The sequence below is a fragment of the Bos indicus x Bos taurus genome, chromosome 8, assembly GCF_003369695.1.
Source record: "Bos indicus x Bos taurus breed Angus x Brahman F1 hybrid chromosome 8, Bos_hybrid_MaternalHap_v2.0, whole genome shotgun sequence".
NCBI classification, from domain to species: domain Eukaryota; kingdom Metazoa; phylum Chordata; class Mammalia; order Artiodactyla; family Bovidae; genus Bos; species Bos indicus x Bos taurus.
Window position 1 is genome coordinate 54,421,704 of NC_040083.1, and position 21,552 is coordinate 54,443,255.

The 21,552-nt window shown below is 38.6% G+C and overlaps 1 protein-coding gene across 1 annotated transcript; it reads left to right on the plus strand.

The window, feature by feature from the left end:
- Positions 1 to 17,499: 17,499 nt before the first annotated feature.
- Positions 17,500 to 18,523, plus strand: LOC113897831 (GTP-binding nuclear protein Ran-like). Its single transcript, XM_027550797.1, has one exon. The coding sequence runs from the start codon at positions 17,515 to 17,517 to the stop codon at positions 18,166 to 18,168; it is 654 nt and encodes a 217-aa protein (XP_027406598.1). The 5' UTR covers positions 17,500 to 17,514; the 3' UTR covers positions 18,169 to 18,523.
- The last annotated feature ends 3,029 nt before the right edge of the window (positions 18,524 to 21,552 follow it).

A 21,552-nucleotide genomic window follows, 5' to 3' on the forward strand; every position in this document is an offset into this window, starting at 1 on the left:
TTGAATATATTCCTTATAACACGTTTGCCTTTGACTTTAAAACATCTTAGTAGTGAAGATCCCAGAAGAGAGGAACTGGAAGCTTCTAGTCTCCTAAGGGAGGAGGCAATGGCACCCCACTCCAGTACTGTTGCCTGGCAAATCCCATGGACAGAGGAGCCTGGTAGGCTGCAGTCCACGGGGTCGCTAGGAATCAGACACGACTGAGAGACTTCGCTTTCACTTTTCACTTTCATGCATTGGAGAAGGAAATGGCAACCCACTCCAGTATTCTTGCCTGGAGGATCCCAGGGATGGGGGAGCCTGGTGGGCTGCCATCTATGGGATCACACAGAGTTGGACACGACTGAAACGACTTAGCAGCAGCAGCGGTCTCCTAAGACCTGGAAGCTGGCACGTGTCACTTCTGCTGTATTCTGTTGGTCAAAGTGGTCACAGAACCTGCTCATATTCAAAGGGAAGGTTCACAGACCCCCACCACCTAATGGCAGTGGTGTCATGCAGTTAGTGAACATCATTGATCCCCTTGGTTACCAAAAAGCCACAGAGAAGGCAGGGGTGGCATTATGGAGCAGTGGTCAGGCACCCAGACTGTGGGTCCGCTATGAGTTAGGAACTTGTCACCACTATTTACTTGCTGCGCGCTCTGGGGCATTTTGGCTTTCTGTGCTTCAGTTTCCTCATTTAAATAAAGCAGAACTAATACTTGTCCCTACCTCATAGATTGGGGGAAAGTTAATACATGTAAACCATGTAGGGCAATACTTAGCACATGATGGAGAGCTGTAAAGATCTTAATGTCTTTACAAAGGTTAAAAGGAAAAATAAAGTAGCAGATTGTCTCTACATCTTTCAGTGCTCTTGGTACCAAACTTGGTTATGATACCATGTCCCATCTATCACTGCACTTTTAAAATTGTGTTGAAATTAACAGTTTATAATTATCTGTCTCCCCTATTTAGACAGATTGGGAATTACTTGAGAGCAGTAATGTGAAATTTCATCTCTTTATTCCCAATGCTTACAAGATGCTGAGCAATGTGTATTCAGTATACAGTAGCTGCCTCCCCTCCCTAGCATTTTGTTTTCTGTGGTTTCAATTACCCATGGTCAATCCCTGTTCAAAAGATTAAATGAAAAATTCCAAAAATAAACAACTCACAGGTTTTAAGTTGTACACACTGCTCTGTGTAGTGATGGAATTTTGAGCCATCCCTCTTCATCCCAGACAGGATGTAAAAAAAAATGTGAGTACAGTACAGTAAGATAGTTTGACAGAGAGAGATCACATTCACATAACTTTTATTACAGTATATTGTTATAGTTGTTCTATTTTATTACTAGTTTCATTAATCTCTTTTTGTGCCTAATTTATAAATTAAACTTTATCATTGGTATGTACATATAGGATAAAACCTACTATAGATAGATTTCGGTATTATCCACAGTTCAGGAATCCACTGGGGGTTCTTGGAATGTATGCCCACAGATAAAGGGGGACTACTGTATTTGCAAATTGAATGATATTATTTTCTTTGTTATTTAGCCATGGTGCAGATGGATTAGAATGACTCTGAAAATTGTACTGGTAAATAAAATGTTAGAATTACATTTTTGCAAAAGAGTTTTAGAAACTGAAAAAGCAATATGTTATAAAGAATGCATCCAATAGTATAATTAAATAATATTTTCTTTATTTCTCTTTTTAATATATAGTAGGTTATAAAGCTAATTCAGATGCCATTTTCAAATTTTCTTTTCTTTCTTTTTGGATACATAGTATGTACTGTATCATGGTCCCACTGATGGGGTGGTGCTAGAATTACAACACCCTCTGAAATTAGAGCTTCTCTCTTACTCATTTTTGTTCTAGTTTCTTTTTTATGTATCTATCATTTCTCATTACTTTCTGAAGTTTTTGGTGTTTTGTCTTTCCATCATACGGACATCAAGTGCTGGGAAACATATTTTGTTTTCCCTTTTGGTTTTATGACTCTACCTTTTGGTTTTCCAGACAACTTCAGATTTGTACTTTTATCACTCTTTTCACAGAGTGTTGACATTGGTTTTGGTTTTCAATGGCTCTGTCTCCTCCATTCCTCGAGGATTATGTATCACATTCAGGTCATTGCTCAGTACTCCATGTTCCCAAATAAATCCAGCACCTTGTTAGTTGGGTCCTAGTGGACTTAAATGTAGTGGAGAATGACAATAACAAATGAATCAAGGCCAAAGCTTTCCTAATGAAGGTCCCTAAATCTACTCAGAAAAAAAAAAAAAAAAAGAAATATTAACAAAGCCACTAGTTCTGTTTGCTGAACACCCAAAGCAAAACATTAAAACAAAAAAAGGCTATAGACAATACTCCAATACTCTTTTCTAAGAGAATTCTGCTGTAAGTGAATCACAACTGTACCCCTGAATAAGTGAAAATATTATAAAGTCGTAATTGTATCCTGCATCTTACTTGGTGTACTGTGAATATTTCTTTAACTTTGAAGTGCATGCTTATTCAAAGCCCTTGAATGTAATCACTCACTATATTTTTGGTTTAATAAAAACTGTAAAACTTATGGATTGATTTTGTTTTAATGAAGCTAGGCCATTTTCAACAAATACTTGTTGGAGATTGCAATGTATAAATTGTGCTGAACATGGTGGGGAATGTTAATAATGATAGAGTCCTTCTTTTCTAAGAGCCCCTCAAAGAAAACTGTAGGTTTTGGAGCTGAAATAAGTTTTGTGGGGTTTAGTCCAATTCTCCTAAACCTTATGGATAAGAAACTCAAGGTCTGAAAAGCTAAGTGATCTTGGGAAAGAAATGCATTTGATCTTTGTGAATTTCAGTTTCCTTATTTATAATTACAAAGCAAATCATAGTATCTAACTCAATTGTTGTTCAGTTGCTCAGTTGTGTCTGACTCTTTGTGACCCCATGTACTGCAGCACACGAGGCCTCCCTGTCCTTCACTGTCTCCCAGAGTTTGCTCACATTCATGTCCATTGAGTCGATGATGCCATCCAGCCATCTCATTCTCTGTTGCCCACTTAACCTCCTTCCTTTAATCTTTCCCAGCATCAGAGTCTTTTCCAATGAGTTGGCTGTTCTCATCAGATAGCCAAAGTTTTGGAGCTTCAGCCTCAGCATCAGTCCTTCCAATGAATAGTCAAAGTTGATTTTCTTTAGGATTGACTTGTTTGATCTCCTTGCAGTCCCAGGGACTCTCAAGAGTCTTCTCCAGCACCACAGTTAAAAAGCATCAATTCTTTGGTGTTTAGCCTTCTTTATGATTCAACTCTCATGTCCATACATGATGACTGAAAAAAACAGAGCTTTGATTATTCAGACCTTTGTTGGCAAAATGATGTCTCTGCATTTTAATATGCTGTCTAGGTTGGTCATAGCTTTTCTTCCAAAAAGCAAGTGTCTTTTAATTTCATGGCTGTAGTCACCATCCACAGTGATTTTGGAGCCTCTAGGATTGTCATATTGGTTAGCTCATAGGGTTGTCATAAGAATTAATGTGATATATGTATAGTACTGAGCTGCCAATAGTAAGTTCCCAATAAATGGTACCTTCTTTTTAGTGTTATTATTGGCTATGATGATACAAATGGTGTGGTGTGGTTTAGTCACTAAGTCATGTTTGACTCCTGTGACCCCGTGGACTGTAGCCCGCTAGGCTCCTCTGTCAGTGGAATTTCCCAGGCAACAATACTGGAGTAGATTGCTCTTTCCTTCTCCAGGAGATCTTCCCCACCCAGGGATCGAACCCGAGTCTCCGGTGTCACAGGCAGATTCTTTAACAACTGAACCACTGAACCAGGGAAGCTGACACTACAAATAGGAAGTGCCAAAACAGATACAAATCCTTTTCTTTCAAGCCCATTATTTTATTGGGTTGGCCAAAAAGTTCGTTCAGGTTTTTCTTGCCATCTTATGGAAAAACCCGATATATAGTTTTTTTGGCCAACTTAATATATAGTTTTCCATGCTATAAATGTATTATTTTCCAGTCTGGGAAGCGTTTCTCTTTCAGTAAAAGTCATATTCAGAAATAGCTGTTAATTGTCAGACTGCCATTTGTTTTCACGAAATCACAACAGGAACAAAAATAATGTTTCAAACAAAAATAACAATAACCCCCAAACGTTTTTTGTGTATGTGCACTGCTTAAATGCAGCATTAAGTTAAAAGTTAATTTTTTTTTGAGTTAAGACTTTCTAATATAGACACAGATTAAATGTCACCCATTTGTTCTGCTAAGCATCCCAAATGCTACAGGATTTGCTCCAGATTGTAATTCCTATAAGATCTTTTGCACTTTCATTTCTTATCCATTTATCTCATAGTTGTTATAATAGTGGTCAGTCCACACTCTCTCTTCCCCAGGGTCAGGGGTAACTCCCACTGTCTTACCTTATTTGCAGGCTTGCTATCCGAAACTGGGCAGCAGCCAGGCTCCTGGAGGCTGGTGAATGAATTGGATACTCACCAATCCTCTGTTTTTGGAAAGCCTATCTTCTTGTCACTTCATGTTAAATATGGATGGGAAAGGCTCTCCTGATCTAACCTACTATGTTTATCCAGCAAGTGTTCCTTTCTTATGAAAACTGGAGTGGAACAATATTTAATAAAGTTCTGTAGAACTAAAGCATGATGCTGGGTCTTAAATTTGCTTCTCCTTCTCCTCTCTATAGTTATTTTAAAGCAAGATTTGCTATGAATTTAGTGACATTAGGTAGTTTTCACACTTTGAGAAGGAAGTTCTTTGAATGTAAGTGAAATTCTTACATCTCCTTTGCCTTCAACTCTTTTTTATTGATTTCAGACATCTAGCTGTAGTCACTCATCAGCTTTAACCCTCAAAACAATGGTACTTGAATTAGGGTTCTCCAAAGAAATAAAATATATACATGTATCTCAAATAATTTACTGTAAGAAATTGGCTCATGTGATTGTGAAGGCTGACAAGTACCAACATTTGTACTTGGCAAGCTGGAAACTCAGGAGAGCTATTATGTGATTCCAGTCCAAAGACAGGGAAAAGAAAGAAACAAACAAAACTATGTCTCAGCTCAAGACAGTGAAACAGGAGAAAATCCCCCTTACTTGTGTCGTTCAGACCTTCAACTGATTGGATGAGGCCCACGCACAAAATGAGGGCACTCTGCTTTACTTAGGCTGCTGGTTTAAATGTTACTCTTATCCATGACACCTTCAGAGAAACACCCAGAATAACATTTGACCAAATGTCTGGGTGCTTCCATGGTCTGGTCAAATTGACAATAAAATTAACCATCGTAGTACTCAATGGTTTGTCTTTAATCTCTCATACAGCAAGAGACAGATTGATACTTTTGTTATTTGTAAATATGCTTGGCTGTGTCTCTTTTGAAATTAGCCATGACTGAACTTTTAGTTTCATAGAGGTTTTATTTTATTTTGCTACCATAATTCTAAAACACGGCATGTCTAGTGTTGATTCCCTAGTATCTCTGTATAGAGTGAATCAGACACAAATGGGAGTCCCAGCATTGTTTTGTATTTTGTAGGGAAAGAATGTTGCTTACTGTTAAAAGAAAAAAAAAAAAAAAAAAGAAGGAAAAGGAATGGAATTTAAAGGCATCAGATGTTAATTTGAATCCAGGCTTTTTCATGCAACATCTATGTAAATTAGACATATTATTCAACTAAGCCTTAGTGCCCCTTTCTGCACAAATTGGGAAAAATAAAATACCTACTTAACCCTAGCTGACTCGATGGACATGAGTTTGAGCAGACTCAGGGAGATAGTGAAGGACAGGGAAGCCTGGAGTGCCAGAGTTCATGGGGTCACAGAGAGTCGGAGAGGACTTGGGACTGAACAACAACAACCCTAGCAAAACTTTCATATAGCTCTGCAAGTAGTTATGACAAGGATCTTGATTACAGTTCTTTTGTGATGGCAGAAATATTAGAAATAATCTAAATCTCAGTTAATGTGAGAATGAATTTGTGGTATAGCCATGCAGTTCAGTCCTGTTTAGCAGATAAAAGGAATGAATTAAATCTGTATATCAATTTGACAAAAGTCTAAGAAATAAGATTGAGTGAGAAAAATTACATTAAAATAGCATTTATGTAAAATTTAAAGGTATGCATAAATATTATACATTGCTTATGAACACAGTTTATGAAATAAAGTGTGAGAATTGACAAAAATGTATGCAAAATCAGAAGAGTGATTTGTTATAGGCTAGCAGATAGAGACAGTGGAATAGGGAAGATTTCTGAAGGACACATTTGCCAGGTATAGTATTTGCCAGGTGGAGCCTTTTTTTCCAGTATTTTGAACATGTCATCTACTCTCTCTTGACTTGGGAAGTTTCTTCTGAGAAGTCTCTCATAATCTTATGGCATTGGGGTGACTCTCTTATAAGTGACAAGTTGCTTTTCTCTTGCTGTTCTCAGTATTTCCCCTTTGGGTTTGACTTTTAATAATTAAATCTAATTATAATGCCTTGTTGTAGCCTTTTGGGGTTCAACATATTTAGGATCTTTTGGGCCTCAGGAATCTGTTTTTCACCCCGTGTTTGGGAATTTTTCAGTCATTATTCCTTTAAATAGACTTTCTGTCCCTTTCTTGTTCTTGTCTTCTTCAGGGACTCATATAATGCATATATTAATTTTCTGTGATGTTCCATAAGGCTCAGAGGCTTTCTTAACAGTTTCTCATTCTTTTTTTTATTTTTATTTTTGGTCCTTTGATTGAAATTTTTAAATGACCTATATTAGAATTTACTGATCCTTTCTTCTGCTTAGTTAAGTCTGCTGTTGAAGCTCTCTACTGAATTTTTTAGTTCAGTCATTGTAGTTTTCAGCCATGGAATCCTTTTTTTAAATCATTTCTTTCTCTTTATTTATACATTATTTCCCTAATTTATCCAGACCTACAAGAACTTTTAACTAACACCCAAAAAAGATGTCCTTTTCATTATAGGGGACTGGAATGCAAAAGTAGGAAGTCAAGAAACACCTGGAGTAACAGGCAAATTTGGCCTCAGAATACGGAATGAAGCAGGGCAAAGACTAATAAAGTTTTGCCAAGAGAACGCACTGGTCATAGCAAACACCCTCTTCCAACAACACAAGAGAAGACTCTACACATGGACATCACCAGATGGTCAACACCAAAATCAGATTGATTATATTCTTTGCAGCCAAAGATGGAGAAGCTCTATACAGTCAGCAAAAACAAGACCAGGAGCTGACTGGATCAGATCATGAACTCTTTATTACCAAATTCAGACTTAAATTGAAGAAAGTAGGGAAAACCACTAAATCATTCAGTTATGACCTAAATCAAATCCCTTATGATTATACAGTGGAAGTGAGAAATAGATTTAAGGGCCTAGATCTGATAGATAGAGTGCCTGATGAACTATTGAATGAGGTTCATGACATTGTACAGGAGACAGGGATCAAGATAATCCCCATGGAAAAGAAATGCAAAAAAGCAAAATGGCTGTCTGGGGAGGCCTTACAAATAGCTGTGAAAAGAAAAGCGAAAAGCAAAGGAGAAAAGGAAAGATATAAACATTTGAATGCAGAGTTCCAAAGAATAGCAAGAAGAGATAAGAAAGTCTTCCTCAGTGATCAATGCAAAGAAATAGAGGAAAACAATGGAATGGGAAAGACTAGAGATCTCTTCAAGAAAATTAGAGATACCAAGGGGACATTTCATGCAAAGATGGGCTCGATAAAGGACAGAAATGGTATGGACCTAACAGAAGCAGAAGGTATGAAGAAGAGGTGGCAAGAATACACAGAAGAACTGTACAAAAAAGATCTTCATGACCCAGATAATCACGATGGTGTGATCACTGACCTAGAGCCAGACATCCTGGAATGTGAAGTCAAGTGGGCCTTAGAAAGCATCACTACGAACAAAGCTAGTGGAGGTGATGGAATTCCAGTTGAGCTATTTCAAATCCTGAAAGATGATGCTGTGAAAGTGCTGCACTCAATATGCCAGCACATTTGGAAAACTCAGCAGTGGCCACAGGACTGGAAAAGGGCAGTTTTCATTCCAATCCCAAAGAAAGGCAATGCCAAAGAATGCTCAAACTACTGCACAATTGCACTCATCTCACACACTAGTAAAGTAATGCTCAAAATTCTCCAAGCCAGGCTTCAGCAATGCGTGAACCGTGAACTTCCAGATGTTCAAGCTGGTTTTAGAAAAGGCAGAGGAACCAGAGATCAAATTGCCAACATCCACAGGATCATGGAAAAAGCAAGAGAGTTCCAGAAAAACATCTATTTCTGCTTTCTTGACTCTGCCAAAGCCTTTGACTGTGTGGATCACAATAAACTGTGGAAAATTCTTCAAGAGATGGGAATACCAGACCACCTGACCTGCCTCTTGAGAAATCTGTATGCAGGTCAGGAAGCAACAATTAGAACTGGACATGGAACAACAGACTGGTTCCAAATAGGAAAAAGAGTTCGTCAAGGTTGTATATTGTCACCCTGCTTATTTAACTTCTATGCAGAGTACATCATGAGAAATGCTGGACTGAAAGAAACACAAGCTGGAATCAAGATTGCCGGGAGATATATCAATAACCTCAGATATGCAGATGACACCACCCTTATGGCAAAAAGTGAAGAGGAACTCAAAAGCCTCTTGATGAAAGTGAAAGTGGAGAGTTAAAAAGTAGGCTTGAAGCTCAACATTCCGAAAACAAAGATCATGGCATCCGGTCCCATCACTTCATGGCAAATAGATGGGGAAACAGTGGAAACAGTGTCAGACTGAATTGATGCTTTTGAACTGTGGTGTTGGAGAAGACTCTTGAGAGTCCCTTGGACTTCAAGGAGATCCAACCAGTCCATTCTGAAGGAGATCAGCCCTGGGATTTCTTTGGAGGGAATGATGCTGAAGCTGAAACTCCAGTACTTTGGCCACCTCATGCGAAGAGTTGACTCATTGGAAAAGACTCTGATGCTGGAAGGGATTGGGGGCAAGAGGAGAAGGGAACGACAGAGGATGAGATGGCTGGATGGCATCACTGACTCGATGGACATGAGTCTGAGTGAACTCCAGGTGTTGGTGATGGACAGGGAGGCCTGGCGTGCTGCGATTCATGGGGTCGTGAGGAGTAGGACACGACTGAGTGACTGAACTGAACTGAAATTTGTAAACTTATAGTTAACCAAACTTCTTAAAGAGGACTATTTGAAGTCTTTGTCAAACAGGTCATAAATACCCATTTCTTTAGGGTCAGTCATTGGAACTTAATTATAATTTCATTTGACAGTATCTTGTTTACCTTATTTTTTGTGATCATTCTATCCTTATATCGGTATTCTCACATATAATTAAATGGTCTCCTTTTCTAGAATTTATATGTTTGTATTGGCAGTGAAAGACCTTCATCCATCAGATCAACTTGAAGTAATGGATGGGTCTGTTGGTAGTGTCTATGGGTAGGCAGGGCTTGCTAGGAGGGCCTCTGGTTGGGCCAGGCTACTTACTGCCTGTGCTCTGAGGTAGGGGAGGTTCTCTTGGCAGGTTCCTCATCTAAGTGAGACCACTGGGTAAGCCCCCAGTTTGGGCAGAGCTACTGATTGTGCTCTGAGGTTAAATGGGGACACTAGGAGGACTCTGAAATCACCTCTGGTTGAGTGAATTTGCAGACTGTGTCCCCTGTTACAGCAGTGCCCCTGGTTGGATTCTGTGATTGGGTACACCTGTTAGAGCACTGCAATCTCTCTTGGTTGAGTGGTGCCTTGAGCTGTGCTCCCTGACCACAGCTGGATGGACTGTGTGTTCAGGAATGGTAGCAGGCAGGGTTTCATGGTTGTTTGAGGCTTCAAGTTGTGCTGCATAATCAGATAAGGCCGCAGGTTTTGCTCTGAAGTTACATGGGTTCTCATGCTGGGCTTTGTGATTTGGTAGGCTGCTGGCTCAGATGCACTGTGCTGTTGGTGAGGGGCTGGCCTGGCTGTCTGTCCAGGCAGGGCTTCCAATTGTATTTCATAGATTTGATGCTCTGCTGTCAGGCTGGATCCTTATCTAAGGTTCCTGGTTGGGTTGGATGGCACTGTAGATTATGCCACGGGATAGGGAGGAGGTCACTCTCTGGACCACCCTCCAGCCCCCACATCCCCAACTACCTCCCACCCCCACCCATCCTGCTGACAAAGCTTCCCCCCTGCATAGGCAAAGCTATAAGCTGTATTCAGCAATCAGGCAGGACTGTAGGCTGGGCTCAGAAGTTGTTGGTACCATCAGTTGGGTTTTGAGACTACCCAGGGCCAAAGGATATGTTCAACATATCTCTTGGGCAGAGATTCTGTCTTGGTCTCCTGCTTGTGTAGGACCATAGGATATTCCAGGTTGTTTGGCTAGGATTTCTGTTTGGGTGGGACTGAGGTTATGCTCAGTACTTTGGCAGGGCTGTACATTTGCTTCCCTTCCCAGGCAGGCCCACAGAACATGTCCTTTGGACAGCATGGACTGTTGGCTGATTGCCCTAATCAGTAGAACTGCCAATTGAGCTAGCCAGGTGGGTTCACCAAATCAGCTTTGCAGATGAGCAGAGATGCTGACTGGGATCTCTGCTTGGTTGCAAGCAGGAAGATAGTTTGCCAAACTCTGAGCACTGGTTGTCCACCTCTTCTCCATCTCTTGTCTGAGTTTCTTAAATCTTAACTGGAGTTAGAACAAGTTTTAACAAGAGGTATTAATTCACACAGAGTGGAAATTCATACCCAAAATACACATGGGTGAATATGAGTTCTCAGAGTAGGCTTGTTTTTCCACTGAGAGTTTAGCATGAAACAAACTTTACTGTCATCTCTTTGGGTTTGTTGGTAGACCTCACTTCTTGTGAGTTCTAAGCTTCTGGCTTTAGATGGAATTCTCAGCTACAGCCCCCTACTTTTTGATGACCTAAATTTTATATCCTATTTATATGGCTTCTAAAATGCAAGTTCTCTGGTTAATTAAACTGGTATCTAATCTCATGTCCCATCCATAACCATCTAGGCTCTGATAATCAGTACTTTCTCTGTGTTTTGTTCTGGAGCTTTTTCTTACATAATTGTGTGTGTGTGTATGAATTCAGGCATGTATTTAAGAAGATATTTGTTATATTTTATCTGTATCTTACATGTTTTTCCACAGATATGAAATTTTTGGTTGTTTCAGTCATCAAATGATTGGAAACATGTTACATTTTTGCTTTTGTATTAACAGCATCTGTTCAGATCCGCCAGTGTTTCTTTCCTCCTTTGTGGTACATGAACTTAGATGTTGACTCTGAAAGGTGTTGAGGTCAGGGGGAGGTGAGCATCCATGGTGATTCTGTCAAGAGAAAGTGTTCTCACTTTGGGCTGTTCTAGTCTGGAAGCTGATGAAAATAGCCTGATTACACCACCTTAGCAATGAGTACTTACTTTGTCCATCTGCAGTCTCTGGGCATGGGGATGATGACCTCTGGGTGACAAGGTCAAATAAGTGAGTATGGAAAAAGAGGCAGACTCATTTTCTCTCTGGTCTCAGGAGAATTCATAGGTGATACCTTCTTAGACCAGAAACTGTGTTCATTATCTCTTCCATGATATCACTTAGGAGAGAAACTCTGAGAAGTTTCAACAGCATAGTTTTGGGAATTGGACTGGTTTGACTATTACTTTTCAAGTCCTACTTTTCTCCCTGAAACTTTATTCAGATATAATTGACAAATAGAATTGTATACATTTAAAATATATAATGTGATGATATGTGATATCTATACATTATAAAATATTCACCATAACCAAATTAATTAATATATTAATCACCCTCACTCAATGTATTTACTTTTTTTTTCCTTTGGTGAGAACTTATAAGATCTACTTTCTTAAAAACTTCCAAGAATATAATACAGTATTTTTTAGCAAGAGGAATACTGATTAGAATTTTCTTTTCTTTAATTAATTTTTATTGGAGTATAGTTGCTTTACATGGTATGTTTCTGCTATACAGCAAAGTGAATCAGCTTTATATTTACATATATCCCCTATTCTTTGGATTTCCTTTCCCTTTAGGTCACCACAGGGCATTAAATAGAGTTCCCTGAGCTGTATAGTAGGTTGTAATTATCTATTTTATGCATAGTATCAATAGAGTAGAGTATAGTATTTTTAACTACAGTCAGTATGCTATACCTTAGATCCTTGGAACTTGTTCATGTTGTAAATTAAAAGTAGTAGTACTCTGACTAATATATTTCCATTTCCCCTCCTACCCAACCCCTGGTTACCACTATTCTACTCTGTTTCTATGAGTTCAAGTCCTAATTTCTTTCTAGCAAAAAGAGTATGATAATATTTATAGAGTAATTGCCTTGTCTTTTTTTGAGGATTAAATGAAACGTGAGATAATGCTTACACAGTATCAATGCTAAGTAAGTAGCCAAGCATACAGTAAGCACTAGGTTGATGCTAACTGTTATAATTTGTTAGTAGTAGTGATATCCCAAGTAACTAGTATGAGCAAAACACTCTGAAATACCTGTGAGGTCACAATATGAACAGCAACCTCTCTGATACACAGTGATTATGAGACAGAAAGCCTTATGCACTCAGAAAGCCATTGTGCCCCACCATCGTCTGCCAGCCCATTGTCACAAGTCAGACTTTCATTTGTGGTTAGCCATTCCATGTTTCTCACTTGGATGTTATTAATGCTGTATCTGGAATGTGGGTAGTATGTTTTTAAAAGATTGTGGCCTACCATTTATACACAAGTCACTATGAGAAAAGTTGCATCGTGTTGTAATAAAAGAACCCTTTCAACCAGAATTGAACTGTTGTTTCCACAACACTGTAAGAGAGACTAAGTAAAGCAAGCTGGAGAAGACGCTTTGTGTTGTGTGAGCGGGTCACGTTGTTTTCCTTTTTTATTGTACTGGTGTGCCGCTGGCAATCAGCGTGGGGTCTTCACTTATGGAAATGTAGCTGTTGGCAGTTTAGGCTCAATCTCATTCCCAAGCTGTCATAAATGATCACATAGGAAGATAATACTTGATGGGAATTTTGTTTTCTTTACCTTTTTTTTTTTCTTTTATTTTTCTTTGAGGCAACTTGTTACAGAGGAGAACAGATAAGATTGAGATCTATGGTATACTGCAGTGCTTGGAAAATACACACACATTCTCAGAAATTCTATTCACGTAGGAAAAAGATAGAAACAATTCCCTAATTAAATGAAAACATTTGCAATCATGGCCACTTGTTCCTGCTATTATTGCCACAGACTCTCTTTTTAAAATTGAATTACACTGATTTCCAATGTTGTGTCAGGTTCAGATGTATAGCAAGGCGATTCAGTTATATATACTCTTTTTCAGATTCTTTTCCATCATAGGTTATTACAAGATACTGAATATAGTTCCCTATGCTATACAGTAGGTCCTTGTTTATCTATTTTATATATAGTACTGTGTATCTACTAATCTCAAACTCCTAATTTATCTCTATAGACTCTTAAAAGAAGTAACATACAAAACTTTTGTTCAGTGTATTACAGCAGAAGGTCTATGGCTTTGTCAGTCTATTTTATAATAAAGACTGTCTTCATGCATTGTTGCCACAGATGTGTAACCTGAATTGAATGAAGACTTTAGACCTCAACTCTAGTGCACAGGACACATAGTTAAAAAAGGAAGCAATTATATATTTGTAAAAACAGGACATTCTAAAGGATAGTTAGCCTAATCTTTTCAAAAAATTATTGTTGTGAGGAGAATGAGGGGGGAGGAGGAGAGGAATTTTCTAGATTAAAAGTCTTAAGAGACATAACGAAATGCAAAGCAAAATCCATGTGGTACTTGTTTATAGTTTGATCAAATCGGTATCTTTGAGAAACAGTGAAAGTTTAGCACAACCTGGGTTTTTTATTAAGAAATTTATATTTTTAAGCATTGCATACTGACATATATAGGTAAAGAAATGTCATATTTATTTACTTTTTACCACTGCATCAAAGCAATACTTAAAGCAGATGTTACAAAATGTTAAGAATAGTTAAATATGGACAATGAGCATACACGGTTCATTATACTCTGCTCTACTTTTCAGTAAGTTTTAAAATTTTCTTAATAAAAAGTAGAAAAAAATCTTCATGGTATTATTCTTCTTGAAAACTAAGAGTGCTATTTAAAATGGTATTCTGAAACTCTTTAATCCATAAAATGATGAGTCATAGTAGACTAAACAAAGGTTAACAGAATTAAAAATGTCCTCAAAGCAGAATCTCCAGATATACCATTAAATATTTAGAGTTACAGAGATATTTGTCCTTTTTTTTTTTTAGAGGACATTCAGTTTATGCTGGTGATGCCTTTTCTAGATATAGGGACTAGGAAGATCCATACAATAAGCTCCTTGGAATAAAAATAACCATAGAAAATTTCAGACCACAAGCTTGGTGCTTTAGTAGAGGTCATTGCTGCTGCTGCTGCTGCTGCTGCTAAGTCACTTCAGTCATGTCCAACTCTATGTGACTCCATAGACAGCAGCCTACCAGGCTCCTTTGTCCCTGGGGTTCTCCAGGCAAGAACACTGGAGTGGGTTGCCATTTCCTTCTCCAATGCATGAAAGTGAAAAGTGAAAGTGAAGTCGCTCAGTCGTGTCTGACTCTTTGTGACCCCATGGATTACAGCCTACCAGGCTCCTCTGTCCATGGGATTTTCCAGGCAAGAGTACTGGAGTGGGGTGCCAGTGCCTTCTCCGAGTAGAGGTCATTAGCCTGACACAATAAGAAGAACACATGTGTTGCCTCTTCTTGGCCATGGTCCTGAAGTTGACTCTTGACTTATTTATTAGCAGTATGAACTTGAGCAGGTTTCTTAGACTGAGTCTCAAGTGTCTTCTTGGTAGAAAGGGGATAATATGTCTTCCAGGGAATGTGTTGGTATTAAATGAGGTAATATGCTTCAAGAGTTTAGCACAGAGATGTGTGAAATAAAATTCCTGTCTGTGTTGCTGTCTTTAGAGTTTCATTAAGGGGAGGTAGAATAGGAGTGATCAGGAACTCTTCTGAGCACAACTGAGAAAATCAGTCTGGCAGTCAGATCCATGATAACCCTGGCAAGTCTGAAGACAAGGGTGCTGTTGCAAAGTCTCCGGATCCCCTACCTGACAGTCATTGCTTTCTTGCTTCCAGGACTCTAGTTTTGTTATGGATGGTGACACAGCAGCCTGGACAGGAAACTAACAATTTAAAAAATGCAACCACATTTACCATCCTTATTTGAAGCAAGTGGCAGCACTGTCTTGTTTTGGCCGATGTAATGTAAGCTGAAATCATAGGGTGGGTGTTCTGCAAATGTGCTTTAAAATTAGGAGACAGCCTAAGGCAATACAACTGCTCTAAAAATACTCTATGGAGAAGGGAATGGCAATCCACTCCAGTATTCTTGCTTGGAGAATTCCATGAAAAGGAAGCCTGGTGGGCTGCAGTTTGTGGGGTCGCAGAGTTGGACACGACTGAGCGGCTAACACATATGCAAAAATACTCTAAGAATATAAGTATGGAAAGCCAGCAGTATCTTGGGTTTCTCGTGACCTCATGGAACTGTTTCACCCTCTTGCGATGACTACTGCCAATCTTACTGTCAGGTGAGAGAAAAAGAATTCCCACTTTTTTCAAAGATGCTGCATATATGGCTGCTTTGTGTTATATACATCTGAATTCAATCTGCCGCTGGTGTAAGCCCCAGTTAGAAAGTGTTATAAAGGTGAGAAGGAAATGAGAAGCAATGGGGATCTGGACTGTAATGGGGCAATGTCAGTAGAAATGGAAAAAAATGGTAACCAGGAGACACTTTGGGAACAGACATCATGAGACTATTACTGATGGGATGTGTGACTGAAGGGAAAGGAAGGCGTCCAATATGACTTTCAAGTTTAAGTTTAGGTGTTCAGGAGAATGGTAGCATTACCCAAAGATAGCTATAACAATTAGGTTTTAGATGAGTGACTTTGATTCAAGAAAGAAAAGCCCGGGTACTCTGAAAACTGAATTAGTAGTATGAACTCCCAAGCCCTTAGAAAGATTGGTAGAAAGAAAGATTAGGGTGTGGAAAAGGGTCTCCTATCAGATTGCAGGGCTTCTATTTACTCAGTATAAAGACAGGCCGTACTGATTGGTCAATATTTTCAAACATGGATTTACTACATTTGGAAAATATATTATCATTTCCTCTAGGGCTCAGTAACTAGAAATATACCTTGCTTAGCTAAGGCATGGATCTGTTTTGAGAGTAGAACATGGGCTATGTGACCTCTCGATGTGCTTGATAGTTCTGTCATTCTGTAATTATCTCAGGCTTCAAATAACTTTACAGGGAACAGCAAATAATTTTTATTAATAAAACACAATTTGAAACTTGGAGACAAAATTACACATTTTCAATTAAGTGTTGTAATAAAGTTAGTGACTGGAGACTCCCCCTAGGAATAAAGAGCTAAATGTATTGGTTGGCCACCCGTGCAAAGCAAAGCTAAAGTCTACACTGATTCATCGCTTGAAAGATGTGGAAGCTCTATATAAGTTTTAAATATAAACTTGACAGCAGAAGAAAGCACTAAAAGGACATTGTTATTTTACAGTAGAATCTGCAGTTAATACCAATAGGCACTCTGAAGTCTAAATTCTATATCAACTTCACTGAGAAATTACTGCGTGATTCTAGTTCCTGCATTTAGGTCCCTTCTGAATCCTGTTTATTGGTACAGTGGATGGAAATTCATGTCTGTGTTCTTTATAATTTTGCCAACAATAAGAGAACCGCTACTAGAAAAGAAAGGGAGGTATAGCAAGCTTTATATTAAATAAAGATTATCCTATGTTCCTACACATTCAGTAGAAAAATTATTTGGGCAATTTTACTTTAAAGAGCTTTCTACATGTGGTAGAGAGCAATTATTAACAAAAATGATTTGTGGTACAGTTGTTTTCTTAAAAATTTTATTTCCTACAGAAGCATAGTGCTTCTGATCTGAAATGTAGGTTTATGCAAACAGTAAAGTGCAGTGATTCCCAAAGTGTCTGCAGATAATAGTTGTTCCTCGAAAATATTTCCATGGTCACATAATATTGGGACATTCTTTTTAAACAAAATTACTAAGTTTTTTTGTTGCAGTTCTTGTCAGAGCCTTTATAAAGCTCTATGACTCACCAGAAAGGAATAGAAGAAGTAACATTTTCAAGAATATCACCTCTTCGAATTATTTTTGTGTGACTCCAAAGTTTTTGCCGCAGTGTATGGGCTCATCTTAAGACTCCTGATCCAGTCAGTCTAATTGAATTTCTTTCCTAGGAAATTTCACACTGGAGGTCAAGAAATTTACTCTCTCGTCCCCTCTCTCCCTCTCCTTCTGAGGCTAGATATACAGTATGTAAGCTATATGTGACCATATTGTTCAGTCTGGCTCAGTCAGACGGGCGCAGAGATGCTTCTGGAAGTAACATCATGATGGCTGCCCAAGGAGAACCCCAAGTTCAGTTCAAACTTGTTTTGGTTGGTGATGGTGGTACTGGAAAAACTACATTCGTGAAGCGTCGTCTGACTGGTGAATTTGAGAAGAAGTATGTAGCTACCTTGGGTGTTGAGGTCCATCCTCTTGTGTTCCATACCAACAGAGGACAGATTAAGTTCACTGTATGGGATACAGCTGGTCAGGAGAAATTTGGTGGACTGAGAGATGGCTATTATATACAAGTTCAGTGTGCCGTTATAATGTTTGACGTAACATCAAGAGTTACTTACAAGAATGTGCCTAACTGGCATAGAGATCTGGTACGAGTGTGGGAGGACATCCCAACTGTGTTGTGTGGCAACAAAGTGGATATTAAGGACAAAAAGGTTAAGGCAAAGTCAATCGTCTTCCACCGAAAGAAGAATCTTCAGTACTATGACATTTCTGCCAAAAGTAACTATAGCTTTGAAAAGCCCTTCTTCTTACTTGCTAGAAAACTGATTGGAGACCCTAACTTGGAATTTGTCGCCGTGTCTGCTCTTGCCCCGCCAGAGGTGGTCATGGACCTCGCTTTGGCAGCACGGTATGAGCACGATTCAGAGGCTGCTCAGACAACTGCTCTCCCGGATGAAGATGATGACCTGTGAGAAAGTGAAGCTGGGGCCCAGCGTCAGAAGGCGAGTTTTATAGGCAACTGTCCTGTGATGTCAGTGGTGTGGTGTGTTTGCCACTTTATTATATAGCTAAGCAGAACATGTGCTTAATCTCTGGATGCTGAAGGAGATGGATAGGCTTTGGAGTGAATGGGTCAGTTAAAAAAAAAAATACCTTCATTTTTTGGACCTGCATATTTAGGTGTTTTGGGACACAGTTGTTTCCTCCTTGAGTTTCAAATATAAGACTGCTGTAGTCATATGACAATATTGAGAGGTGGAATCTTGTTTGTTACTGTCATTCCCATTCCTTTTTGTTTAGAATCAGAATAAAGTTGTATTTCAAATATCTAAAAAAAAAAAAAAAAATTGTTCGGTCTGTGTGAATTAAAGAAACAAAGGAAGTCTGTCTAGACACAGAAAAGAACAAAACACTTTTGATATGTATTTTGAATAATAGTTTAAAAATATTAGCTTGTAATTAAGTTTTTTTAATGTTAGGAAATGAAATTACTAAGTCTTTATTTGCAATAATACATAAAAGTTATCCATGCTTGCTTAGCTATTTACATTATAATTAGCTTACTAAATATTTAATAGAGAAAATTACAAAATAAAAATGACAGACTTAAGTGTCTATCACTTAAAATGAATAAGTGTTAATGCTCATGTTTGCTTGAAACCCTACTCTGACTCAGTCTCTTCAAACTCTTCACAAAGACTCTCATGTTATGAGGTTGATGTATATCCAAACCATATTATCATATGCTTTGATGGTATAGGAATTCTATTCAAAATATATACATTTAACAAATTGTATTTAACTAACACAGTTTATAACACTATGCAATTTTGTCTTTTTACACTTGACTTATGGACTTATGGTCGCATTATGTATTTGCAATGCTTTTCCTATTTTATTTTTATTGAGCAATATTTAGCATTATTTTATAAACATCTTTTACTTGAGAGGCATTTTGCCATATTGCTGCATGGTTTTATTATTTATCCTTTATAATGCCTCGATAATGTCCCACTGAGCTGACATATGATCAGTTATCAGTTCAGTCACTTAGTCGTGTCCGACTCTTTGCGACCTCATGGACAGCAGCACGCCAGGCCTCCTTGTCCGTCACCAACACCTGGAGCTTGCTCAAACTAAATCCATCAAGTCAGTGATGCCATCCAACCATCTCATCCTTTCTCATCCCCTTCTCTTTCCGCCTTCACTTTTCCCCAGCATCAGGTGTCATGGTCTTCGTAGACCAGGACTTGGGGACTGGAGTCAACGAGAATAAGGATGCAGGGGACCTAAGTCTTGAGTGAAACAAGGGTACTTTATTTACAGAAATGCATGCTAATATATCTTCAATAAAATGATTATTCAGCCATTAAGAAGAATGAAATTTCAGCAGTTGCAACAAAATGGATAGTCCTTTAAGTACAAGGTCACTGAAGAGAGTCACTGAAGGGAATCCAAGCAGGTGTCCTTTCCCATGATCTCAGTCCTGAGAACTACATGCAGCTCTGCTCGTTCCCATTTTCTAGGAACTGATAAGGAACAGAGAGTCCTTGAGAAATGGCACACAAAGGAAGAAAACATATTGGATCCCTTAAAGTTGAATGACCCCTGACAATCAGGGTCTTTTCCAATGAGTCACCTCTTTGCATCAGGCAGCCAAGGATTGGAGCTTCAGCTTCAGCATCAGTCCTTCCAATAAATATTCAGGACCGTTTTCCTTTAGGATTGACTGGTTGGATCTCCTTGAAGTCCAAGCGACACTCAAGAGTCTTCTCCAACACCACAGTTCAAAAGCATCAATTCTTTGGCACTCAGCTTTCTTCACAGTCCAACTCTCACATCCATACATGATTACTGGAAAAACCATAGCTTTGATTAGATGGACCTTTATTGGCAAAGTAATGTCTCTGCTCTTTAATATGCTGTCTAGGTTGGTCATAACTTTCTTTCCAAGGACGAAGTGTCTTTTAATTTCATAGCTGCAGTCACCATCTGCAGTGATTTTGGAGCCCCCAAAAATAAACTCTCTCACTGTTTCCATTGTTTCCACATCTATTTCCCATGAAGTGATGGGGCTGGATGCCATGATCTTAGTTTTCTGAATGTTGAGCTTTAAGCCAACTTTTTCACTCTCCTCTTTCACTTTCATCAAGAGGCTTTTGAGTTCCTCTTCACTTTCTGCCATAAGGGTGGTGTCATCTGCATATCTGAAATTATTGATATTTCTCCCGGCAATCTTGATTGTAGCTTGTGCATCATCCAGCCTGGCTAAGCAGGGTGACAATATATAGCCTTGACAGACTCCTTTCCCTATTTGGAACCAGTCTGTTGTTCCCTGTCTGGTTCTAACTGTTGCTTCTTGATCTGCATACAGATTTATCAGGAGGCAGGTAAGGTGGTCCAGTATATCCATCTCTTTAAAAATTTTCCACAGTTTTTTGTGATCTGCACTGTCAAAGGCTTTAACATAGTCAATAAAGCAGAAGTAGATGTTTTTCTGGAATTCGCTTGCTTTTTCAATGATCTGATGGATGTTGGCAATTTGATCTCTGGTTCCTCTGCCTTTTCTAAATCCATCTTGAACATCTTGAAGTTCTTGGTTCATGTACTGTTGAAGCCTGGCCTGGAGAATTTTGAGCATTACTTTGCTAGTGTGTGAGATGAGTAGAATTTTGTGGTAGTTTGAGCATTCTTTGGCATTGCCTTTCTTCAGGATTGGAGTGAAAACTGACCTTTTCCAGTCCTGTGGCCACTGCTGAGTTTTCCAAATTTGCATACTGAGTGCAGTGCTATAACAGCATCATCTTTTAGAATTTGAAATAGCTCATCTGGAATTCCATCACTTCCACTAGCTTTGTTAATAATGATGCTTTCTAAGGCCCACTTGAATTCACATTCTAGGGTGTCTGGCTCTAGTCCAGTGATTACACCATCTTGGTTATCTGCATCACGAAGATCTTTTTTGTATAGTTCTTCTGTGTATTCTTGCCACCTCTTCTTAATATCTTTTGCTTAGTTTGTATTATTCTTCTCCTGTAGTTTATATAATTACTGTATTTTTTTGGACACTAAAAATAAGCAAGTGAAGTAAATATATGATAAAATTTAGGATATTTGTATCTGAAATTAAGAGAAAACCTCATTAGTTATGACTTAAGCTATATTATATTGATATTTGCTGTTTATATAATAGACCAGTAGGTTACTTTGGACCTGAGTCAGTTTTTTTGTGTGTGTGTGTGTGATTGTTTTCCTCATGATCACAAGATGAGTGCTGCTGCTTTGAATATCATATCATTACAGGGCAGCCTCCAAACTGGATAGAATAGAGTGGGAGGAAAAATGAGCCTTTCATC